Source organism: Nannospalax galili, unplaced genomic scaffold (assembly GCF_000622305.1).
Source record: "Nannospalax galili isolate Female #2095 unplaced genomic scaffold, S.galili_v1.0 scaffold342, whole genome shotgun sequence".
Classification (NCBI taxonomy): domain Eukaryota; kingdom Metazoa; phylum Chordata; class Mammalia; order Rodentia; family Spalacidae; genus Nannospalax; species Nannospalax galili.
The window spans coordinates 89922-113976 of NW_008349359.1; the positions used below are offsets into that span (position 1 = coordinate 89922).

The 24055-nt window shown below is 49.2% G+C and overlaps 1 protein-coding gene across 7 annotated transcripts in view; it reads left to right on the forward strand.

The window, feature by feature from the left end:
• Bahd1 (bromo adjacent homology domain containing 1) overlaps window positions 1-24055 on the forward strand; it is a 25946-nt gene extending 1891 nt beyond the window's left edge. For 2 of the 7 annotated variants that reach the window (XM_029570238.1, XM_029570237.1), the window contains exons 2-8: window positions 14825-14994; window positions 15072-16508; window positions 18695-19077; window positions 19948-20107; window positions 20534-20610; window positions 21110-21210; window positions 21837-24055. In XM_029570238.1, the coding sequence (XP_029426098.1) occupies window positions 15086-16508; window positions 18695-19077; window positions 19948-20107; window positions 20534-20610; window positions 21110-21210; window positions 21837-22026 (2334 nt within the window). In that variant the 5' untranslated portion in view covers window positions 14825-14994; window positions 15072-15085 and the 3' untranslated portion in view covers window positions 22027-24055. Of the gene's footprint in view, window positions 1-12638; window positions 12659-14824; window positions 14995-15071; window positions 16509-18694; window positions 19078-19947; window positions 20108-20533; window positions 20611-21109; window positions 21211-21836 lie in introns of those variants that run through there. The other 5 variants (XM_017801595.2, XM_008846755.2, XM_008846759.3 and 2 more) reach the window with 4 other exon arrangements.

Consider the following 24055-nt stretch of genomic DNA (forward strand, 5'->3'; position numbering starts at 1 on the left):
CAAGGGGCCGCGGCCGGGGGGGGGCGTCGCCGCGGGATCGCCGCTCGGGGTGCGGGGCGCCCTCCCGCGTTGGGAGCTGACCGGTTATTGGTGGGGGGGGGCAGGAGGGATGGGGGCTGCGCCGGGGTGAGGGTAGTGTAGACCCGATCGGATCGGGCTGGAGGAAGGGAGGCGCCGAAGACGGAAGGGGACCGGTTCGAAAAGCGAGTGTGGGCCGCGGGAGGCCCGGTGGGGACAGTGCGGGGCGGCGGCCGAGTGCGAGGTGGGGCGGGGGGAGTCGAAGTTGTCAGACCGGCTCCAAGTGACAGCAAGACCCCGAGCTCTGGGCCCGGCCTGGTTCTGCCCTGCCAGCCCCGCAGCCTCTCCTCCCCGGGGGCCGGGTCAGGTCGGGCCCCACGGGCCCGCTCGGCGGTGAAGAGCCGGACAAAGGCGGCGCCCGAGCGGGCGCAGGTAGTGGCAACGGGGAGGGGAGCGAGTCCGGGGCACCCACCCCAAGGGGCGGGCGACGGGGCCGGACTCTGCCCTAGGGACTGCGGGGGCCGGGGCGTCCGCCGGGAGGAGCTGCGGCACTGGCTCTGGGCTCGTTGCTGGATCGCCTCGAGGCTCTGGGAAGAGTGGGGTCGACTTAGCCAAGGCGGAGGGGCAGGGGTGGGGGTGTGTGCACTGTGTGCCCGGACCGGTGGCGAAGGGGCTGGTAGATTCAGGGAGGCCAGCAGAGATTGTTAGCAATGAAGGGGTTTCAGTAAGTCTGCCTTCAGGCAGAGGTTTAACTCCACCTGGGATGTCTCCTAGTGGCCCATTGTCGGCAGTCTTAAGAGCACAGAAGACTACTTGAATCAGGGCTAAGGGACCCCACACACACCACCACCACCACCACCATGCACACACCCCCAGTGTGCTCCGGCCGTGTCTCTGCTACTGCCTGCAGCAGTTTTCCTTAGTCAAGAAGGTACCCACATAGGGAAAGAAGAAGCTTGAGTCCATAAATCCAGGCAGAAATTTGATGACGAGATAAAACAAGGTTTCCAGTTCTCTTTTGTGCCACCTGAGACATTACCTTCTTCACCTCCATACCTTCTAAAAAAAGAAAAAAGCTCAGAGGGACCACGTGTCCTCGGGACATCACTGTCCTTGGACACTTAGGACTTCACTGGCTTAAGGACTGCATGCCTCTATCCCCACCAGTGACTAGCTCTAGGCTATATGCTGTTTACCTATTTGTGAAAATCCACCCGGATCCCTTTTCTCCTCTCATGTGACCATGTTGGGAACAGGAAGAGAGGAGAGAATTGGGCTGAGACAGCTGAGAGCATGGCCTTTTGCTGAGAAAATCTGCCTTGGAGTGGTACACCAGTGGGGTCAGTCAGGAGCTGCACTCAGCTGTGGTTGAATGTAAGACCACCCAGAGAAAGCTGCCTATCTGCCAGAGGAGTAGTAGGGCAGCTTTCTGTCATACCACCCCCATCTCTCTCCCCAGGAGGGTCTAGACCCTGGCCTGATAGAGTTGAGGCTTGTGGGGAAATGGGGTATTACTTCAGTCAAGAGACTGAAGTTTGAGAGAATTTAATTGTATATCTAAAATCTAGAGAAGGCTGAAGAATCTTTTCTTTCAGCGGGGTTGTACTGTATGTATGTGACTTATATTGGTGGCAGGCATAAGGGTGATCTGGTCTGGGTGCTGGAATATGAAAGGGAGTTGCCAAAGTAACATTTTCCTCTATGATAGGGCTCTTACCTGGCAGGGACCCATGCCAATCAGATCAGTGTTTAAGAGGGCTGGCTCTGGGGAGTTGAGACATTAATGAGGTGTGTTTTCTTTATTTTCTTTCTCCCTCTCCCTTTCCAAGATCTTACTCTATAACCTTGGCTGGCCTGGAGTTCATAGCCCATGCTGATCTGGAACTCGCAGAATCCTCCTGCCTCTGCCTCTTGAGTGCTGGGATTACAGGTGTGCAGCACCATGCCAGTTTTGGTTTGCTCTTTTCATTTTTGTTACTCTGTCATTCCTGTGTCAAGTCTTGTGTTGTCATTGCCTCATTTTTTCTTCCTGCTTCCTCTAGCCTTTCTGATCCAGTCTATACACAGCTACCAGATCATCCTTCCCAAAGCACCCCTTCCACTATTCACTTCCTTACTCATTAGATTGTGGTAGCTCCCTTTTTCCTGAAGTCCCTGAGGCTATTCACTGGTCATGCCATCCAGACTTGTCTCCCTGCCCTTTGCGCCTGGCTCCTACCCTTTACTTTCCTCCTGCTTGCCCATTGTCTCGCTGTTGTTCAGGCTAGTAGCTGGTAACAATGGATTTTTGAGCATAGTATCTTGAGTGTTATTGTAGGTTGGAAGTTTTTGTATTTTGGGGGGTGGTTTTGGTCTTTGATTTTTTTGAGACAGTCTCCCTGTAGCCCCAACTGTCATGGAACTTGCTATGTAGACCAGGCTGGCCTCAATCTCACAGAGCTCTACCTGCCTCTGCCTCTGCCTCTGCTGGAATTAAAGGTTCTAAAATTAATGGCGGGCGCCACTGTGCCCAGTGGAAGTTGAAGGACAGATATTATAATAATGAGTTAAACCTGTGTGTGTTCGTGTGACTAGTCCAGTATTCCTCCTGGCACTGTGTACGTCATTTTTGTTGAATGGATAAATGTAGTTAGTGGGAATAGAAGGGAAATCTTTGGCTTCTCTAGAAGTGTTCAGTATGGAGTCAGTCCTTGTGGGTATCTCTAACCTTTTCTGTCAAAGGTATGTAAGTAGGGTATGTTTGTGGGGCTCTAGTATGGGCTGTTTAGCTGCTGTTTCTGGTACATCTGCTGGTGAAGAGTCAGTTCTGTAGATTGTTCACATGACACCATAAAGACAGGAATTGGAAAAGGGCTGTAATCCTGTTTTCCTCCTGTCCCACGAAGCCACTCTCTACCCAGCTTTGCAGTTCTTTTGCAATTTGCTTGTTGTCCATGCTAAATGAATCCATATGTTTTATCTCTTTTCATCTGGGTGTAAATGAAGGAGAAAACACTATTCAGAGAACAGGAAAGAAAAATAATCCTGGTCAGTCCTTTAAAACCCATAGTCAGGGTTCATTTTATATGAAGTGTTTTTACTGACTTTGGGGGCTCAGAGTGCCCCATGTTGGACCTATCATTAAGGAATGCTACCATTCTAACCCACTCAGAACTTGGTTTGTGCTCACCATCAAGCCTGAATCATGGGGAAATGGGAAAGAAGATTGGTGACTTGTTTGAAGCTAGACAGTGAAAAAACATATTCTGTATCCATCCTCTTTCCCCCAGACCTCTCTTTTGTGCCCCAGTTTGGTGATTAATGGACCAACATTTCCCTTCCAATTGGGAAGGCCACCCCTCACAGTTGCCATAGCAATGTAGACCGCTCCCCTGTCAATTAAAAAAAAAAAAAATCCTACTACTTCTCTCCTCCTTTACTGTAGCAGAAAAGCCACCTCCCAATGCCTCTCCTGGGTGCTTTCCTTATCTGCTCGCACTGTTTTCACTATGCATCCTGGATGCACTCCTTCCCCTTTCCATGAGGATTGCCTAAGTTTCTTCACCCTGAGCAAATTCTACCCCTCTTGGAGCCAGTAGCTTTGGAACTGATCTGTTCAGGAGAGAAAACACCTTTTTATCTATTCATCCTTGATGCAAATTAAAATCCAGAATGAGCCTTTCTCTCTTTTTTTTCCTTTTGGGATACAGAAAATACCTTCCATACCCCCTCTAGTACTTAGAGGCATGAATTGGGGGGCATTTGCTCCTCCTAAAAGGAAATTTCAGTAGACCTGGAAGGAATTCAGTTTCCTAGTATATCCACTTCAAATTGGGGGTTCAATTAAAATGTGATAATTATTTTTATTCCTCACCTCTCCATCTCAGCATCTAAGAGGACTTGCATGTTTTCATTTTATCTTGTTTTCTTCCTGGTCTTTCTCAGACAACATCTGTCCTCAGTGCCCTGTTGCAAGGTAAGTTGTTAAGGAGGAAAAAAAAAATCTTCAGAGTTGAAAAGTACCCTGTGTTGAACTATGGCTGCCACCCGAAGCTGCTGAGTTTATGGAGCATTATACGAACAGCCCCTGACATTAAAGGGCCTCCTTTTTATGAATGGGTTGTGAAGAATGTAAATAAAGCAGCATCTCTCAATGGGGAAACATTTTACATAAGCAGTATTACCCCAGCCCAAGTATTTATGGGAACTTTCTAGCATAGTCTGGCAGTGCTTACTTCCTTTGTGCTGGGGACTTTGGAGAGGCAGGGAGAGTGTGAAGATAGTGTGCTATTGTTCTGAGGGCAGTCCTAGTGCTCTAGGACTGCTGGTCTGGCCTTGTCTTGATGGGCTAGATCAGTGACTTTTAACCCTGAAAAGATGTAAAATACTATATGTAGTCAAGAACTCATGAAGATTAGAAGCATAGGCTCCTAACACCTAGAGAACTTAGGTTCTGCAGCTCCTGACCCCTTAGGCAGTTTAGACCTCCCCAGGTCAGGCCCAGGGAGATCTTGGGTGATGAAATCCTGGTTTGAATTTCAGTTTCTTTTTATTTCTCTAGCCCACCTCCTGGTTTTGCCACTAATGAGCTAGTAAAATGGCTAATAGAGGCCAAGGAAGAAATGGAACCGTGGACTCCAAACATCCTGCTCAGGGCTGCCAAGTCCTGGGGTCCCAGTGGTGGTGTGGGTGTCCTACCCCAGGCAACTTGGTGTGAAGCTGGGGGTCAGAGGCTACTGTGCTGGGGGTCAGAGGCTACTGTGTTTGGTAAACAGGCCCCAGAGTGTGGTCACATCTAAGACTTGGTGTACCAAAGCAGTGGTCATCAAATTCCTCTTTGCCCAGCAGGGAAATAAAGGATGGTTATTTACCTCACTCACTGTAGTAGTTAACCCCTTTGCCCCAACCTCCCCCAAGCATTGCCCTTGAAATCCTTTGCAGCCCTTATCCACCAAGGAGGAAATATGGGTTTGTCTCTCAGCCTGACTTTGTGAATTAGAACTTTCAAGGCACCATAACCAAGTTAACTTGAATGAAAAGGCAAGTGGCTTTTTAAAGTTAATGATATCAGTACCAAGGACTTGGGTCTAATAATTTTTCTCTTGCATCACTTCCTTTTCTATGGGATTTGGGGAGAATAGATGTGCTGACGCCCTGGCTTTGGCTTAAGGGATGGATCTAGTGTCTCTTTGCCTCCATCAGGCCTTTTTTTTTTTTCCTGCCACAGGAGAGCCACACTCTCTTAGACCATATTTAGACCCTTCTTCAGTTGTAGCCACTTCCCAAAATGTTCAGGAATAACACAGTTTATCACTTTTCCATGTGGCCAGGTGTTTTAAAAGTAAATTCTTACTTGTTAGAGGATTTTAGGAAAGTTATTATTAGGGTACCACTTGATGCCAGGAGGTCCTGACAAGTATGTCAGAAGAGTAGAGCTACATTTCCAATATAGTTAGGGGTACCTGGGTGTTTCTTAGCCTTGAGGAATATCTCCTGCTTTGTTCCTATAGGGGCTCATAATTCCTCAGAAAGTAGAAAAGAATTGTATAAAGGGAAAAAATGATCTTTAGCGAAAACTGGAAGTACTAGAGATTACCTACTCCAAAGAAGAAGCCAAGAGCAGTTACTATGCCTGCAAGTTAAGGTGGCTGTCTGCACTTGTGATGGTCCATTTTCACCCTCCACTGCAGTCTAGCCCAGGGGAACAGGATTTCACTTAGGATGAGAGATTTGCATAGACACTTAGGGAAAACATTATAGGCTATTTTCTGGATTTACTGTAAAATCAGTACAAGCTCTCTCTGAAGTGCTCACCACTTTCTAGGTCCTAAGATGGGTTTGTTTCAAATTACATTTAAGAGTTTATTGGGAACTTTGAGCCAACTTTTGTATAGAATTTATTTTCTCTTTATTTTGAAGCAGGCTCTCTGAAGCCCATTCTAGCCTGGAACTCCCCATCTTCTGCCTCAATTTCTTGAGTGCTGGGATTATAGGTGTATATCACCACATCTACTGTATAAACAATTCTGTAAGTTTTATGCTCCCCTTGCCTAGCCCTCAGATATCATTTATTTTTTAAACTTAAAAAATTTTATTCATTTTTATTTTATGTGCATGAGTGTTTTGCTTGCATGTATGTAAGTGCACCATGTGCATGCCTGGTGCCTATGGAAGCCGGAAATGGGCTTGGAATCCACTGGAACTGGAGTTATGGGTGGGTGTTAGCTGCCATGTGGGTGCTGGGAACTGATCCCAGGTCTTCTGGAAGAGTAATGGGTGCTCTTAACCACTGAGCCATCTCTCCAGCCCCTAGATATCATCTAAATGGGGCACATCTTCAGTTCCTTTGTGGTGAAAAATCAAGAAAAATTACTGATATGTTGTAATGGCAGTAATTAACAGGGGAAAAAACGAAACAGCATGCAAGTTATCTGGAATATTGGTCTGTGACCCAGCAGCTATCCTGTGAGGCTCTAGCCAGAGAGAGATAGCATGGAAATGTGGGCTCTGAGACACACACCTGGATACCCTGCCTCTGCCCTTACTTATAACAGTATGTGGCAAGGTCTTTTGTTTTTTAAATATATTTATTTATTTTGGGGGTAGGTGATATTAGAGGTCAGAAGACAACTTGTAGCAGTCAGTTCTCTCCTTCCACTATGTGGGTTCTAGGGAATTGAACTCAGATTATCAGGTTTAGCAGCAAGCATCTTTATTTACAGAGCCATCTCCATGGCCTTAAAAATTAGCAACAAGAGAAACAAAATTCTTTGTACCTGTTTCCTTCTCCTGAGGATAAGATACCAGCTGCCTCCCAGGACTGTTGCGAGAATAGATTTGATGGCCATTGGGTGGAACTGGGTACATAGAACACAGAGTAGCAATCTTGTTAAAATAGGAGCCTCTGGTGATTCAAGTTCCCACTGCGGCTGCCCACTTAGGAAACTTGGACTTGGGAACTGATCATGTTTATTCTGGTTCTTGCTGCTGATTCCACTTTCCTATCTTGTTTTGTATTAAGACATGGTCTCATGCATCCCAGACTGGCTCAGATTTACCAAGGAGCCAAGGGTGACCTTGAATTTTTGATCCTCCTTTACTTCCCGAGTGCTGGGATTACAGATGTGCACTACTGTGCCTGATTTTCTATGGTGCTGAGTAACAAACCCATTGCTTCCTGAATGCTAAGCTAACATTATACCAACTGAGCTAGATCCCCAGCCCATCTCCAGCATTCTTTGTCTTAAGTGTTCCTAGCACTACATTTATTCACTAATGGGTTTGCACGTAGCAAGCAGTGTTTTCCTGAGATAGCTAGGCAAATTGGGAAAGAAAAAAAGATGGTCATGAAAAAGTCGAATAAATATAAGTGAATTTATTGACTGTGGATTAATTTGAATGAACACCTGGGAATGAGGGAGAAGTCAGTGGTCAGAGGGCTCTTTTTCTGGGCTGCAAGTAGATAACTGCTAGTCTAGGATAGAAATGTTAGATTAGGCATCCTCAGTCTGAAAATTTGAAATCCTTGGATCTCGCCTGAAAAGTTTCAGATTTGGGAGCATTTCCTTTTAGATTTGTGAATATTTCCAATTTTAGATTTTTGGATTTCAGATACATAATTGGTAAAGTATATGTACATGTTCTTTTTTTTTTTTTTTTTTTTAAAGCAGGGACTGGCTCAGTGAAAAGCACTGACTGCTCTTGCAGAGCACCCTGGTTAAAAATCCCAGCACCCATGTGACAGCTAACAACGATCCATAACTCCAGTTTCAGGGGAAATGACACCCTCTTCTGACCTCTAGGCATTGCATGACATGGATGCATTTAATATATTCAGGCAATATACTCATGCATATAAAATAATAATATACATATATATTTTAAAGCAAACCCTCAGCAATCTAAAATACTTTGGAGAGTTCTAAGCATTTTGAGTAAAGGATTTTCAATCCTTGTGAGTCAGGCTAGTGAGTGAGCAGCTAGTTAAACCTTGTGATGAAATTTAGTAGTAAGGGAGTCAGAGCCCAACTGACTCTTCCCCCAAGGCTGCAACCTGCTTACAACCTATTGAGGTAGCATTGGGGTCTGCCTTGTGATTCTCTTAGTGGAGTGTTTGGAAAGCTTGGCCTTGGGTCTTGTTCTTCATTGGCTGCCTCATTCAAGAGGTTAGTTCTCTGCTGGGATGTCTGGGGCAGAGCTCCCCTCATGATCTGGTGGGCTACTTCTGTTCAGGACTGGTGGTAGCATGTCTATTCTTGGCAAGCCATTTTAGAAATCTGGGGTTTCACTATGCCCTAGGCTGGCTTGGAACTCCTGAGTCACTGAGCCCGACTTAAAATTTTCTTCCTCCCTCTGGGTGTGGTGGTGCACACCTGTGATCCCAGCACTGGAGAGGCAGAGGCAGGCAGCTCTCTCTATGAGTTCAAGGCCAACCTGGTCTACATAGTAAGTTCTAGGTCAGTTAGGGCTACAAGGGAGATCCTGCCTCAGAAAAATAATTTTTTTTTTTACTAATATTGGGGATCGAGCCCAAGGCTTTGGACATGCTAGGCAAGTTTTCTACCGCTGCATTCCATCTATAGCACTGTCCTAGTGACTGAACCAACACACATCCTTTGCTATTCCTAGGCATATGCGCATAGCAAGAGCGAATTGGTGAGCTATGGAATGGTTTTTGAGTAATGATATATGAGCAGCACAAGGTTTTCTCCTGCCTTGCTGAGGGACCATTGCTGAGCTTTGCGGGGGTCCTATACCCACATCTGTCATCTTTGTCCAAAAATGTTAGCTACTCAGAACAAACGGGTCCTGGCCTAGGTGTAGATTTGCTTCTGATGGCCTAGCCTAGTCAGTATGGCCTATGGATAGTGGAGTCTGAAGGAGCCTGGTCTGGAGATCCTGTGCCATCACCTGGGAAGTAATCCTCCATGGAGCCTACAAGGCTGAGTCTGGGGAAAGTTTCATTTGTCAGCTTTCCTAAGACTTCAGCCTTTGTCTCTGACCCCTTTCTGCATCCTAGTACTTAGAAAGGAATTTCTCAGAGTTCTGCCTTTCCTGCTGGGCTTTTGTTAGCACTGTATACCTGGTGTGTAGTAGGCCCTCAGTATAACATTTGATAAATCTGACCTGCCCACTGCAGAGCTTGAAGCCAAGTTCCTGTGTGTTCCATCACAACCTTGTCATGCCATCTCACCCTGTGTTCCGCTAGCCCATGCTCCACTATCTATCTTGTAATTTTTTCCAGCCCTTAGCCAGGTGCTTGTAGGGGAAAAAGAATGGGCTTATATTGAGTACCTGCTGTATACCAGGCACTCTGCTGGATGTTACTTAGTCCTTAAAACAATCTTGCTTTAAAAAAGAAAGCAAGGAGCTGGGCGTGGTGGCACATGCCTTTAGTCCCAGCACTCGGGAGACAGAGGCAGATGGATCTCTGTGAGTTCAAGTTCAATCTGGTCTATGTAGGGAGTTCCAGGCCAGCTGTTTCCAGTCCTGTTAGGGTCTCACCTCCACTGTGTGGACTTGGGGGTGGGGGTTGGAGCAACAAATGGCTGAATGGGCAAAGGTCACCTGGCATGACCACTGGAGGCTTTGGGTTCTCACAGCTGTGCACCCCAGAAAGATCTGGGGAAGGGCAACTTGCCTAAGGTGTGGGCATGGGACTTTAAAGAAATCTCCTAGGGAAAACAATATGGCTCAGTGGGCAGAGAAGCATTTGCTAGAAGCTACTCGGTGGAAGGAGAGAGCCAATTTCTGAAAGTTCTCCTCTGACCTCCACATGTGCTCTGTGATACATGTGCGCGCACACACAGAGTAAATGTTTAAAGTTTAAAGAAAGCCCCTAAAGACTAGTTGGTATTGTATGTGACTGATTACCTTCTAATTTGTCAGTTTTGTGCCAATTTGTCAGTAAAATGGAAAACTGATAGGACTAAAGCACAGTGCTCTCTACCCACTGCCTTTGCTCAGGGATCTGTAATGTGAAAGTCTCTCTATACTCCATCGTCAGCCCCTACTGTAGGAAGGGCCTTGCCTATAGGCCAGGGCATTGACAGTTTCTGACCATGTGAGAAGAGCCTACCATCTCTGCTGTTACTGTCCTAAACTTTCATTTCTAACAGACAAGGGAATTTATAGCCCAAGTTAGAACACACACACACACACACACACACACACACACACACACACGTGTGTGTGTGTGTCTTTACAGTTACAGGAAGGGGGGCGATGTGGCTGGCTTTGGCTGTGGAGCTGGAAGCCTGGGTTCTAAACTCTCAGACTAAAGGCTTGGCCTTTTAACCTTCATGCTAGGATGGTCAGAATTGATAAGGTAGGACCTGGTTGTAAGGTTGGGCTGGCATGCATGGAATTGGTGTGAACCTTTCCTATACAGCCATTCATTCTGCCTCTCTGGGGTTCCAGACATATGAGGAAGGAGCAGGTGTGATCTCATAGGCAGGATTGGTACCTCTGGATGGCAGGTGTGGTTCCTCAGATAGATGCCAGACTTAAGGACAGTCAAAAACCAGCCTATGTCCAGATGGACCAGGTCAGTTCTTTGTGCTCAATGCTTTCTTTCCTGTGCAGCTGTTTCCACTATTCAGCATGGTTACAAGGTGAATCGAGTACCTGCAGCAAGTGAGGCTGAATTGGCAGGGCTGCTAGCCAAAGCACTGTTCTCTTAATGGGCAGTGCCTGTGATTGGAGGGTCATATAGCCTTGACCCTGAGCCTTTAAGGTCTTTGTGAGTGCCTATAGTAAAGCCCCAGTCCGATGCTTGAGCAGGTTAAACACATGCTATTCTGGCCATCCTGAGCCTGGCTCTGCCCTTGGCTTCTCAGGAACTTATCTTTTTTTTTTTTTTTTTGATGCTTGAGCAGGTTAAACTCATGCTTTTTTGCCCACCCTGACCCGGGCTCTGCCTTTGGTTTCTCGGAAATTTATTTTTTTTTTTTTTTTCTTTTAAGGCATAGTCTCACTATGTAGCCCAGCTGGCCTAGAACTCACTGTACAGCAGCAGACTAGCTTTGAACACACAAAGATCCTCCTTCCTTTGCCTTCTGAGTTCTGGGACTAAAGGAATGTGCCATCCCTGGCCTAGGAACTTGTCTTTTGAGTGTTTTGAGGCATGGAGGTGTTGTTCAGGGCATGTTGGGACAAAGTTTCTGACCTTGCCCCCATTCACCCCATACTGGCTCCACAAGGGGAAGAGAATAGTGTTGTCATCTTTCCTTGGGGTAGACATTTGGTGCCCTTGACAGAATAGTGACAGAGCAGAGAGTTCAGGTTCAGGCTACATGTTTGTTTGGATTCTCATAAGTACACGAGGAGACCATTTCCCACCCAAGCTGTCCTGGGCACAGCTTCAACTTTTTCCCATGAAGTAGCATCAACTAAATTTAAATGAAAGGGAGACTTTGTCTTTGTGTTCTTGCTGCTTTTCTTCTTTGATAAGAAGAAGACTCAAGAAACCTAGTGTTCCTGACAAATGTTACTCCTTTTGTGAGTGGAAGAGGTTATTCCAAGAGAGAACATGGTGGTGGGGGGAGTGCTTACTTACTCAGCCTAGTTATGTGACTTTAGTTATAATTGGAGGGATGTGGCTGAGGCCATGTCCCACCAAGTCTGCCCTTACTTAAGACCCCTGAGTACTCTACTGTCACAAAAACAAAGCATACTTTCAAGTAGAGTAACAGAGGTTGGAAAAGACTGTTGGGTACAGTCCCAGTTCTGAGACCCTGAGTATTGGGGCACTAGGTAGTGAGTAGACAGCAAGAGTCAATTCTAAGGACTTTTTCTGCCCAGGGCCAGACCCTACTTATGGGAGTGATTTGTACTGTGACCTGCCCTTTAGCTGCCTGCCCCCATTTTCTCATTTTTGGCTGCAGCCCAGGTCTCTGACTTCTCTTGCTGGTGCCTTCAGCTGGGCACATAGCACCCTGCATGTAATCTACCTGCATTAGTCAGGGTGGTATGGTAGTCTGTGGGCAAAAGATAGGACAGCTCATCCTTTCTGCCTCTGGTAATAACTTCTAGCCCTGGGCAGATGAGTCACACTGAAGCCTGGTCTTACCCTGACAGATCCCCTCAATTTTAAGCCTTTGATGTACCTGGGATGGTGATGGCTTACTTGGATTTTGGCATATGCTTGTGGGATTTGGGGTTTCAACCTATGGGGTCTTTGGCCTAGAGGCCCTCTGGCCAGCCACTGTCCTGAAGGCAGTGTTTAGAGCTGATGACAGTCAGACTGGTTTTCTCCAATGAGAACTTCCTTGATACTGGCTAGGTGAGAGGTAATCTGCCGTGGGGAGTCCCTCCCAGGAACTGTCTGTCAAGGGACCTGGATTACCTGTGCTGGGACAAGGCTTCCCAGAGACCAGTGCTGAGGGAACCCAGCCTTATCCCTTGGCAGAGTGGTTGCAAGTTCCTGGTTGAACTATTCTAAGTGAGATGGCCAGCAGGAAGACCCATCATCCTGGATAGGGGCCAAGGCTACTGCTTTCCTGGGAAGCTGCAAGCCCCTCCACCCAGCCCCACCCCAGGGAAAAGCTGCTGCTGAGGTTCTCACAGGTGCTTCAAAGGATGACTCAACAGTGTTCCTCATATCCAAGTACAGGAGGCTGGCAGCAGAGACCCCAGGCTCTTCTCAAGACAGCCATTGGAGGTACCACATGAAAGCTGGAGGTTGTTTTGCAATGGCTTTTGATGGTGTTTTTAGCAGGTGACAGGATATTTGGCCTAAGGGGGATGGCGGGGTAGCAGGAGGAACTTGTGCTTGACTTGGAAATGGGACTTGTACTCCTCTGATTTAGAGGTCTTCCCAGATGTTCAACCTCTGGGGCAGTGGGTGTCCCTGAGGGACAGGAGTACTGAATGGGAGGTTAAAGTAAAACCACCTCTACAGGGAATACTCTCAGGCCCTGGGAACAGGCTCCTGAAAGTTGTCAAGGCACTGCCTCTCCTTCCCACCTCTCTCTGCTTAGGACATTTGTATACCAAGAGGGAAAGACTTGAGTGAGGGGGCAGGTGTCCCAGGACAATCAACCCACCCACGTGGCCAGCCTCCATTAGGTAGCCAGGGAACAAGCCATTCTCTTCCCTAGCTACCCAGTGGTTCCCCACCCTTTGCTCTGTACTTGGTGTCCACGTCCTCAAAGGCCACAGGCCCAAGTGACCTCAGCCTTGGCCCCCAGCCATTCCCAGGCCCAGCTGCTCTGGCAACTTAGAGCCTTGAGGGGCTTTAGCCCATGTTCAGCTGCACAGTCTGTTCACTCCTCCCTCTCTAAGCTCCTTGGGGATGGGGAAGTGGGACTTGACTTTGCATGGAAATACAGATATGATCAGGGTGGTGCTGCTGGCACAGGGTTCCCTGGTTTGAGAAAAGGGACTGTGAATTGTCTGCAATTGGGATGCTTTTGAGAGTAAGAGGCGTTGCTAGCAAGCATATTGAGCAGTCAAGGACAGTAGCCACTGATTCAAAGCAAAAGAGACTCATGGAGTCTAGCAGATGCCTCGGATTTTTAGGAGTTCTGTTTGTGCCTCAGGAATGAATGGATTTGCCTTCTATGACTCTCTTGTGCCTGGGGTCTGGTCTCTGGACAGTGACAAGTCCCCACATGTGGCCCAAGTAAAACCTGGCCCATTGCCTCCCCTTTCCAGTTTTCCAAGTCCTTTCCCTGTGAGAATTGCCCACACTGCTCTCAGCCGAGTTTTCTCAGCACCTTTTCTCTGCTAGTACAGCATGTCTGTGGAGAGAAGGCACCAAGTGATCCCAGCCACTGGTCCAAGGCCACAGGAACTAACTGGGAAAAATTTGGCAATCCCTGGAAATCCTCAGATTTGGTATTTTCAGGGTTAAATCCCAGGCAAACCCTGCTCCTGGTTCCCAGTATTGTGAGGGTGAATAACAACAGTGGAGAGAATAAGCTGCCGAAAGGCTGAGCATGCTGGGTGGGGAGGGATCCCCAGGGGTGCCTGGTGAAGAGCCGGCAGGGTCTAACACCTCATTTGGCAGCACTTTTGCTTTTGGAGAGTAGGTAGGGGGTGAACAGCTCAGTAGTCTGGCCATTCCCCCACCCTGCTGTTCTGCAGTGCCTTGGTAGAAGTGCTGGCTGTGCAGCCCAGCCAGCTTTGACCTTTTATTTAGAACTGGGGCTCAGGCTGCCCCTGAGTATATAGTAGGAGACATCTACCAAGCCAAAGTTAGAAAATCATGCCTTCTCATGGGCATCTGAGCTGAGGAATGCTAGGACTTCTGAGACTCCCCTCTACCCTACCCCTTCCTGCCCACCGCTTGACATCTACCCGCCAAGGAAAAGAACTGAGGGACAGGGCAAGATTTGGTAAATCACCAGTTAGTCTCTGTGCTAGTTCTGATCCTAGCCTGACTAACATCCTTTTGAATATGAACCAAATTAAATGGAACTGCCTCCTAGGGCTCACTCAGGTCTCCCCAGCCATGGGCTTATCAGTTAGGCCTTACTCTTCTTAGGGCTTTTCCAACAAAATCCAGTTGTGGTTCTTTAGCTTTATATACCAGGAAGAAGGTCCTCACAGGATGGACTTGCCCTTCTTCCCTGCTCAGCAAGCAGGTTCCTTGACTTAATTCCTGTCTGTCTACCTCTTTATCCTCCTGTGGCCAACCTCAAAAGCCTTGAGTTAAGGTAGGAGGTAGTAGTACTTTGGCAGTATTTCTGAAAGGCTCCTAACCAACTACACCCCATCCTGGCTGTGACTTGAATGTCTGGTAGGAGGAAAACCAGTAAAGTCTTCTGAGCTTTGCCTTCAGCTCCTCCTGTGCCTTAGCACTGATGTCTACATCACTCTTCAGGATTTTCAGGGTCTTAATTCATAAGGAGTCTGTGCTAAAAGGAGAGTGGAGGGACCAGTCCTTGCACAGCTACTGGTAGCCTGTTCACATGAACCCTTGCATTATGGAAAGCAAGTCCCAGGAAAATCCAGGCTGGAGACAAGAGTAGGAATGATCCAGAGTTACTACAGGTGAGGCTGGGTGGGCCTCAGTGGAGGAAAAAGCTGGCAGGGGCTGTCTCTTCTCATTGCCTACCTTCGTCCTGCAGGTTGGAGGGACTCCATGACACACACTCGGAGGAAGTCCCTTCCCATGCTGAGTTCTGGCCCCACTGGCCGTCAGGAGCCCCTGCAGATGGAAGATAGCAATATGGAGCAGGGCGCTGAGGATGTGGAGCCAAGCATGCCAGAGAGCCCTGGGCACCTCACAGGGCGCCGCAAAAACTACCCATTACGTAAGCGCTCACTGGTTCCAGAGAAGCCCAAAGCCTGCAAAGTGCTGCTGACTCGCCTGGAAAATGTGGCTGGTCCACGAAGTGCAGATGAAGCTGATGAACTGCCCCCTGACCTGCCCAAGCCTCCTAGCCCCACCCCATCCAGTGAGGACACTGGTCTTGTGCAACCCCGCAAGCGGCGCCTGGCCTCCCTCAATGCAGAGGCTCTCAATAACCTGCTGCTGGAACGGGAGGACACCAGCAGCCTGACAGGCACCCGGCGAAGCCGAGGGGGAGACCCCCACCGGAGCCGGGACCGCACCACTGGGGGCTGGTCCTCCTCCAAAAAGCGACCTCGGCTGGGAGACCTCGGAGAAGGAAGTCGGGACCTGTCCCCGGAGCCAACCCCAGATGAGGGTGCCCGCCGAGATGGAGATCTAGCTCCCAAGAGACTGGCTAGCCTGAACGCAGCTGCCTTCTTGAAACTCAGCCAGGAGCGGGAGCTACCTCTTCGACCTTCTCGTGCCCAGGCAGAAGCAGATGGGCGTTCCACTGAGTCCCTGGCACCCAAGATCCTGCGGCCAAAGTGGGCCAAGGTTAATGGAAAGAACTGTCCCAAGGCCCGGCAGGGGGCTGGCTCTGGGGAGGCTGCAGGGCCCCCTAGCTGGCAAGAGCAACTTGATGAGCCTTGGCCATCTGCTACTCCTGGTGGGCCATCCGTCAAACCACCTTACCAGCCACCAGTCAAAGCTCTAAAGAACCCCTTAGGGCTTCGCCCTCATCTGCCTGTGCTGATGGGTGGGCAAGCAGCCCTGAAGCCAGAGCCTGGGCGTCCAGGTGAGGAGTCACCTGCCCCCAAGCAGGAACTGCATCAGCCCTCTTTCCCTGCACCTCAGCTGTCCCCCCTGCCGATGCCTGGCAACCCTGCCGACTATAGTGGCCTGTGTGGAGGGCCTGAGCTCACTGCACTAGGCAGCTTCTACCTGTACTGTGGCCAAGATGGACTGCAGTGTGGAGGCTACTCTCCTTGTCCCATGCTTCCAGAGGGCAAGTTGTCTCCAATGGCATCCCCTAACGAGGGGCTCCTTATGGCCCCAAGCTCAGTGCCCTCAGGCATCCCTTTCCAGCATCCTCCTTGGAGCTCATCTCGCTACTGCTCTAGTGAGGACACTGGAGTGAACAGCTACAGCTTCTGTGGAGTATTGCCTTTGTCTCTGACCCACATTGGCACTACCTGTGGCGGCTGCCCCTACAAAATGCCTTTTGCAGCAGGTAAGCCTTCGGAAACGGGCATAGGGTGTGCTAGGGAGTCTTTAAGAAATGACATCCCAGCCGGGTGGTGGAGCTCTTGGGAGGCAGAGGCAGGCAGATCTCTGAGTTCAAGGCCAGCCTGGTCTACATGGTGAGTTCCAGAAGAAAAGAAAGAAAAAAAAATGACATCCCAAGAAGCTGAGCTGTAGCTCTAACAGGGGCTCCATTGAGTCTAACTACTACCTGGAAGGGAGGACTTGACTCACTTAGACAATGTCCTAGGCCTTGGAACAATCCCAGGAAAGAGCTCCATGCTTAGCTCTTATGGTTTGCTTTGCCCAGGCTATCAGTGAGATTTCTTGGCTTAGCAGTTATCTAGCATTGCCTCTGGTAAGAGGGGGCCAAAGGGTCTCTTCTCTCACTTTGCAATTCCCATTTTCAGACTCTTAGATAGATACTAGGGCTTTGTGGGTCCTACTGGTACAGCCCTATAATCTCAGCTGCTTGAAAAACCAAGGCAGGAGGATTGAGTTCAACTCTAGTCAGGGTTGCAAAGTGAGACCCTGTCTCAAACAAACAAAAATAGAAGAAGAAGGGCTGGGGGCTCAGTAATGAAAAGGGTGCTTAGCATAGCTGGGCATGATGGTGCACACCTTTAGTCCCAGTACTCAGGAGGTAGAGGCAGGAGGATATCTATGAGTTTGAGGCCAGCCTGGTCTACATAGTGAGTTCCAGGTCAGCAGGGGCTATAGGGAAACCCTATCTCAAAAAAGACAAAAAAAAAAAGAAAAGAAAAGGTTGCTTAGCTAGCATGTATGAAGGCCTAGGTTCAGTCCCCAGTCCTAGGGGATTAAAGAAAAAAGAAAGAAACTAGGGTTTTTACCAAGCCATTCCCATGTCCCTTCTGTTTTGTCCTGCCCATGTTCCACCTAGTATTCTTCATGTTGTAGGACCCCAGACCGTCTGCATGCTGGCTGAGTTCAGCAGTCATAGGAAGGTTAATGGTTAGGGGTTCAGGAGGTGGTGCCAGGTGTAGTAGGCCAGTTTTGCCCTGGCTGTAAAGGCTTTGAAGAAAAAGAGAGGTACCCAGACATGACATCTTGTGGACACCCAGGTGTGGGCAGGGTGAGCATGCGCAAGAACAGATTATCAGTGCTCACTGGTACGGCTGCAGTAGGATCAGTGCCCACACGTTTGTTGTCTGCCTTCCCTAGTACGAGCCACACACCTGAGTGGATCATGCTTAGCTGGTAAGACAGCCTGAGACTGTCTGTACCTGTCTGTCCAGGCTGCTGTATCCAGTTTCTGGGTAGAAATGAAGGGACTGGAGCCATCCTGACCAGCAGGTCTGCCCTGCTGCAGGGGAAGTGAGGGCTGGGCCTTCTCCGAACTCCTATTCTCCCTATACCCCTTCATGTAGGGGTCTATAAAACAACTTTATAGACCACTTGGCTCTGGCCAGACTGGTTGTATGAGGGTCTAGCATGAATTGGAGTCTTAAGACTCTTGGGCTTTCCCTCTTTTGTGTCACTGTCTAAATGTAGACTCTTACCCCTCACCCTAATAATAAGACCATCAGAAAGTACCATGTGCCAGCACTATTCTCAGTTCTTTACATACAGGAGGTCACAAGGCATATAATTAGGCAGACTCTGGAGCCAAACTGCCTGGAGTTCAGTGTTCTCCCCCACATACTTTCTACATGACTGGGACAAGCCAGGAACTGCTGCTGTGTCTGTTTCCTCAATTGTAAAGTGGCATTATTAGTTGTTATAAGGGTGAAATAAATTAATTTGTTCATGAAGAAAACAGGAAATTCTGTGTAATACTCATCAGCACCACTTAACATTGCACAGAGGAGCAGAGTGACTTGCCTGAGGTCACATGGCTGGTAAGTGGTAGGTGTGGGGCTGGACTCACATCCTGGTCTGTCTCACTCCAGAACTCTTGCTCTGTACTGTGAAAACCCTGAAGTAGCTAAGTCAGAACTAACAAAGCTTTTTTGCTATTGCTCCTTTCAGTTAGAAGGGAAATGGAAATGTCTGCTGGCCAGTCTCCAGAGTCAAGAAAGACCCTTGTCCCACCTGTCACCTCACTGGTCTTTGAGTTGTGCCTTTGAAACTAAGATAGGCAAGGGATCTGAAAGTAGATGGCTAAAGGGGTTGCAGCTTATCTATACCTGCCTTAACCCACTCTCCTTTTTCTAGAAGGCTGCAGATCCCTGGGCCAGCTGGAATTTCCTCTCCCAGAAGCTGGCCACCCAGCCTCGCCTGCCCACCCCCTCTTGGGATGCCCTGTGCCCAGTGTGCCACCTGCAGCAGAGCCCATCCCCCATCTTCAAACACCCACCTCAGAGCCCCAGACAGTAGCCCGGGCATGCCCTCAGAGTGCCAAGCCTCCTAGTGGTTCCAAGTCGGGTCTGCGCACAGGCTCCAGCTGCAGGCACACTGTGAGAAGCAAGGCTGCCCGAAGACCCAGCCACCCCAAGCAGACACGTGCCCAGCGCCCACGCCCTCGTCGGCGACGTCGCCGCCGCACTAACGGCTGGGTGCCTGTAGGTGCTGCCTGTGAGAAGGCAGTGTATGTCTTGGTAAGTAGTGCCAGCTCTTAACAGATGGGAAGAGGGAGGGTGGGGGTAGCAGGGACACAGGGCATGCAATAATATGAGTCTGGCTACTCTGAGAGGCAGTGAGGCACTCCAGTTCACTTATACTTCAGGAACCAATCATGTTGACCAAGTCCATTTCCTAAACTCCTACTGATCCTATATCACCAGCCCTATACCATATGCCCTGGTTTCCATGTCACTAACTCTCAGTGACCTGTGTGTCTTCTACCTCTCATCCCTGCTCACTCTGTCTTCCATTCTTCACTGTAAAACGGAAGACTCTGGAGATCTTTTTGGATAAGTATGTATAGGGGAAGTTGAGATGGACAGAGAAAGTTAAGTGATAGAAGAATATCTGGGCTAGAGAAAAGAATGTCAACTAAAATGCATTGAACACTTCTAAAATTTGATGCTAGAACTAAGCTAAGCACTTTGCATACTTTATCCCCTTTAATCCTCACCACTACCCTATTTGATTTGTACCCCACGGTCCTATAATTATCCCCCTTTTACGGATGAGGAAACTGAAGCTTAGTGATAGGTCAGATAACTTACCCAAGGCTATGCCACATAAATAGCAATTTAAGGATTCAAACCCAGACTGTCCCATTAGGGAGCAAGAGCCAGTACTGAAATGAGCCTAGAGAACTAGCTCCATGTTTCTTCTCTAAGCATAGAGGTTCCTTATCCCCATCCTGAAAGCCAGGCTTGGAGAGGAGGACCCAGCATGAGGATATGCTTAGTGGATTAACTGCCCTGATGAAATCATAGAGTGGGTATTATTCCCTTCCCTCCATCCTCATTCTGATTCTGGCCCTGAAAGCTTGTTTGTGTCCTTGGTTTGTTGTCTAGGATGAACCAGAACCTGCTATCCGAAAGAGCTACCAAGCAGTTGAGCGACATGGAGAGACAATCCGAGTCCGTGACACTGTCCTCCTTAAGTCGGGCCCAAGAAAGACGTCCACACCTTATGTGGCTAAGATCTCTGCCCTCTGGGAGAACCCTGAGTCAGGTACCTGCCCCTCAGGCTGGGAACCCAAGGGGCAGCTACCTTTGCCAGGTACTCTTGTTGGCTCCTGCCTAGAGTTCCGCCTGGTATGAGTCTCCACCAGTCTGCCTTCCCCTCAGCTGGCATCTGTCTTGATACAGAAGCTGCACTGACCTTGTGGCTTGGGTTGAATCTGTACATTCACCTTGCTAGCCACCAAATCTGAGCACCTGTCGCCTGCCTCATCCATCAGTGACTTCCCACCCATCTCTCCATGCTTAACAGCATTCCAGGCTGCTGAATGCTTAGCCTTAGGCAGGGGCCAAAGCCTGTAGGGTTGGGCCAGGAGCTGAGGTTGGACAGGCCCCTAGGGCAGGTAATCAGCCTGTCTTAAGCAGAGTGGCCAGCTCCAGCCATGACCTCTTCTGTTGCTTTCTCCCATCCCCCTAGGAGAACTGATGATGAGCCTCCTGTGGTATTACAGGCCTGAGCACTTACAGGGAGGCCGTAGTCCCAGCATGCATGAGGTGAGCTCCCTGGCAGGAATGGGAAGGGGTTAAGATCTCAGAAGGACACACTGTGGCACTAAGACATGGCATAGGGAGGGAATCAGCAAGTCCCTGGGGGGGTGTAGCCTCTCCCAGACACTACCCCAACTTATATTCTAGAGGGAATGATGGGAAGGGGACATGCCGCAATGGAAGTGAGTAGGTGTGTCCTGGCAACAGGACCATGGGGTGGAGCTGCACATAACACCTTGTTTTTCAACAGCTCCAAGCTCTCCACTGAGCTGTGTGCCTACAAGGTGACCTTTTATTTCCTTTACCTTTACAGGAATTTCCTTCTCTAGGGCAGGGGGTGGCAGACAGGGGTCACGATTTAGGTTAGACTGAGTTCTGGGGAAGCTCACTGGCTTGCTGGCATCAGCTCAGGTCACTCCTCCAGAGGAGTGCTGCCTGCCTTGTTCCTGGAATTAGGTGCCTCTTTCTAGACCCTGTAACCAACCCGCTCCTCTCTCCCCTTGAGCCTTTGCAGAATGAAGTTTTTGCATCACGACATCAGGACCAGAATAGCGTGGCGTGCATCGAAGAGAAATGCTATGTGCTGACCTTTGCAGAGTACTGCAGGTAAGTAGTGCCCTGCCCCCCTTATCTGGCCCCTCCCCTCAGACTCACTAGGGCTGTTTGGGCAACTACATAGAGTTCCCAGGGAAATCATTTTCCATTTTCTGCACTGAGTCCAATCTCACTGGCTCAGAATGTTCTTCCTTACAACTTGTCTCTATCACTTTATTAAAATTATTATTCTTTATTTTTTGAGACAGGGTCTCCCTGTAGCCCCAGCTGGCCTGGAACTATGTAGACCAGGCTGGCCTTAAACTCATAAAGATCTACCTGCCTCTGCTTCCCAAGTACTGGGAATAAGGGCTTTGTGCCACCATGCCCAGTTTAACACCTTTTTTTTTCCCCCCCCCGTTAACAAATTGTACTGAATTAGCAGAACTGGGGGTGACATTTTTGGGGGAGGAAAAACTAGGAACCCTGGGAGGTGTTTGGGAAGGAAACCCTGGCAGGTATAGCTCTCCAGGAGCCAGGATGAACTGGAGGTTGGCAGAGTGAGCAAAGCCTCGTATAGGAGTGGAGACAGCATTACCTTGGGGACAGAGCATTCCTAGCTCCCCGGGTAGGGTGGGGAAGGTATTGGTTGTCCTGAAAAGGTGACTGTGCTAAAGATAGCAAATCTGTCACTGCAGATTCTGTGCCATGGCCAAGCGCCGAGGTGAGGGCCTTCCTAGCCGAAAGACAGCACTGGTGCCCCCATCTGCAGACTACTCCACCCCACCACACCGCACAGTGCCGGAGGACACGGACCCTGAGCTGGTGTTCCTTTGCCGCCATGTCTATGACTTCCGCCATGGCCGCATCCTCAAGAACCCCCAGTAGCTCCTCATGCTCACACTGGGGCTAACTTTGGGCAAGTGGGGCCCAGGGCAGAGGCACTGCTTGAAGCACAGCACTTGGTTAAGGGACCACAGGTTGCTGGCCTGTGGTTCTCTTGGGGGGGGAGGGAGGGCAGGGGTCCCTATAGGTTCTGGGCCCTGTGGGAGGAAGGAAGGCCAGGATATAAGAATGGCATCAGAGCCCTCAGCTTGGCCTGGGTTACCCATCTGTGGACCCCTGGGTGGAGACTCCCGAAGAATCAGTCTTCCCTGAAGTTGGACCAAGCCTGAGGGACATGGGCCAAGGAAGGACAGGGTCAAAGTGGAGGGGTAAGGTCCTTCCAGAACCAGCCCACCCGGCCCTTTTCTAGCCTCCCCCAGGCCTTCCAAGGGGAACAGGAGCCAGCTTTACCTCACCCACTGTGACCTGCTGCTTCCCTATCAGCCTGGGACCAGGCTCTCCAGATTCTAGCACAGCTCTGGCTTGTTCCAGTGAGGCAAGAGAGCCCAACTCTGGCTTCCAGAGCATTGACTCCCTCTTCCTGGACTCAAGGCTTTTCCCTGGCTTTCCTCCTTTACCCCTGCATAGCCACTGGTGCTGGCACAAGTTGACCTGGCCCTCACAGTCAGAGTTGTGGCCCACCTGTGGGAGTCAGCCTCCTGTCAGCTTCCCATTGAGAGCCACCCAGCAGGTCTGGATTCCCAGAATATTGGTCAACATGGGGTTTGTCATGTCTGGGAGAGCAGATGAGTGCTGGGAGAGGGTGGGGGGCAGGGGGCAAGGAAAATTGCTACCTGATTTGTTGAAGATTTTTCCTCTTGCCTTATACTTGGAGGTTCTGGGAAACCTCTTGCAGAACTTCACACATGACTCTTCAAGCCACACCCACCTGAAATCAAACCAAAGGAGTGCTGTGGCTCCCCCTGCCCTGCCACCCCTTACCCTAGTCTTTTGTAGATTGCACTAATTTTCATCCCAGCGAGAATCAACACTGTATCAGTCCACTGACCTGCTGAGCTGCAGCCACTCACTCCAGGAGCTAAGGACCTGCATTTTTAGTTTGTTCCTGTTGCCCAGAGACTGTTCTCACCTCATGCTCCCCGCCAGAGTAGATTGATCAGGACACTCAGCCCCCTGTCGTCCTTGCTTGGACTGGACCTGGGCTCTCTGAGGGTTTGGAGGCCTGGTTATTTCCTGTTTGTACCAAAGAGGAGCATGGGGGTGGGGGAGGATACTATGTGGTTTGGGGCTGGTGCTGGGAGCCTGCTAGCTGAGCACTAACACAAGGGCATGTCCCCAGGGCATGTGCTATGGAAAGCAGCTGGGTCCTCCCCTAGAGTGAAGAGATACAGGTTCAGCGGTCTGAGGAGGTAGGGGTAAGGACAGTTTGGCACAGGCTACAATGGGAGGTGATAGTGAATTTTGAGGATACCGCCTTGGCAACCCCAAGTCTGGGTCTTCATCCTTAGATGATAGATTGCTTCTGATTGGTCAGGGCTGGAGGCCTCAACGATGATTTGTGTTTTAGAAGCCAGGTCCCAAACCTTAAGAGACTTGGATCTTCTTGAATTGAATAAGCTCTTTGGAAGAAGGCATCAGTCTGGGAAGGTGAGGTAGTGAGAGGTTGGTGGAGTGGCACTGGCCCCCTTTGGAGCCTGCTCATTGTAGGGTGGTGCCAAGGAGCCCAGACTCACCTACAGAAGAGGAGATAAGGCCCTCCTCCCAGGAGGCTTGGAACTGCTGCCCAGATCTTAAATGCTTTTGAAATCTCTTAGATGTGGAAATATTTTTTCGAACATGAAAATGCAGCTGGTAGAATTTCAATGGAAGCATAATCCATGTAAAATATATTTTAGTTGATATTTTGTAAAATGCACTTTTTGTGTGTGTCGATCCTGGTTTCCCAGATCTGTATTTCAGTGTTTACAAGGGAGGGGGTACCTTTACTCACTTCCCTTTTGACAGAGATTAGAAGTACTTCTTTAAGAAAAAATAAATAAATTTGAGAAATTGTATTGATTTAGAAAAGGAA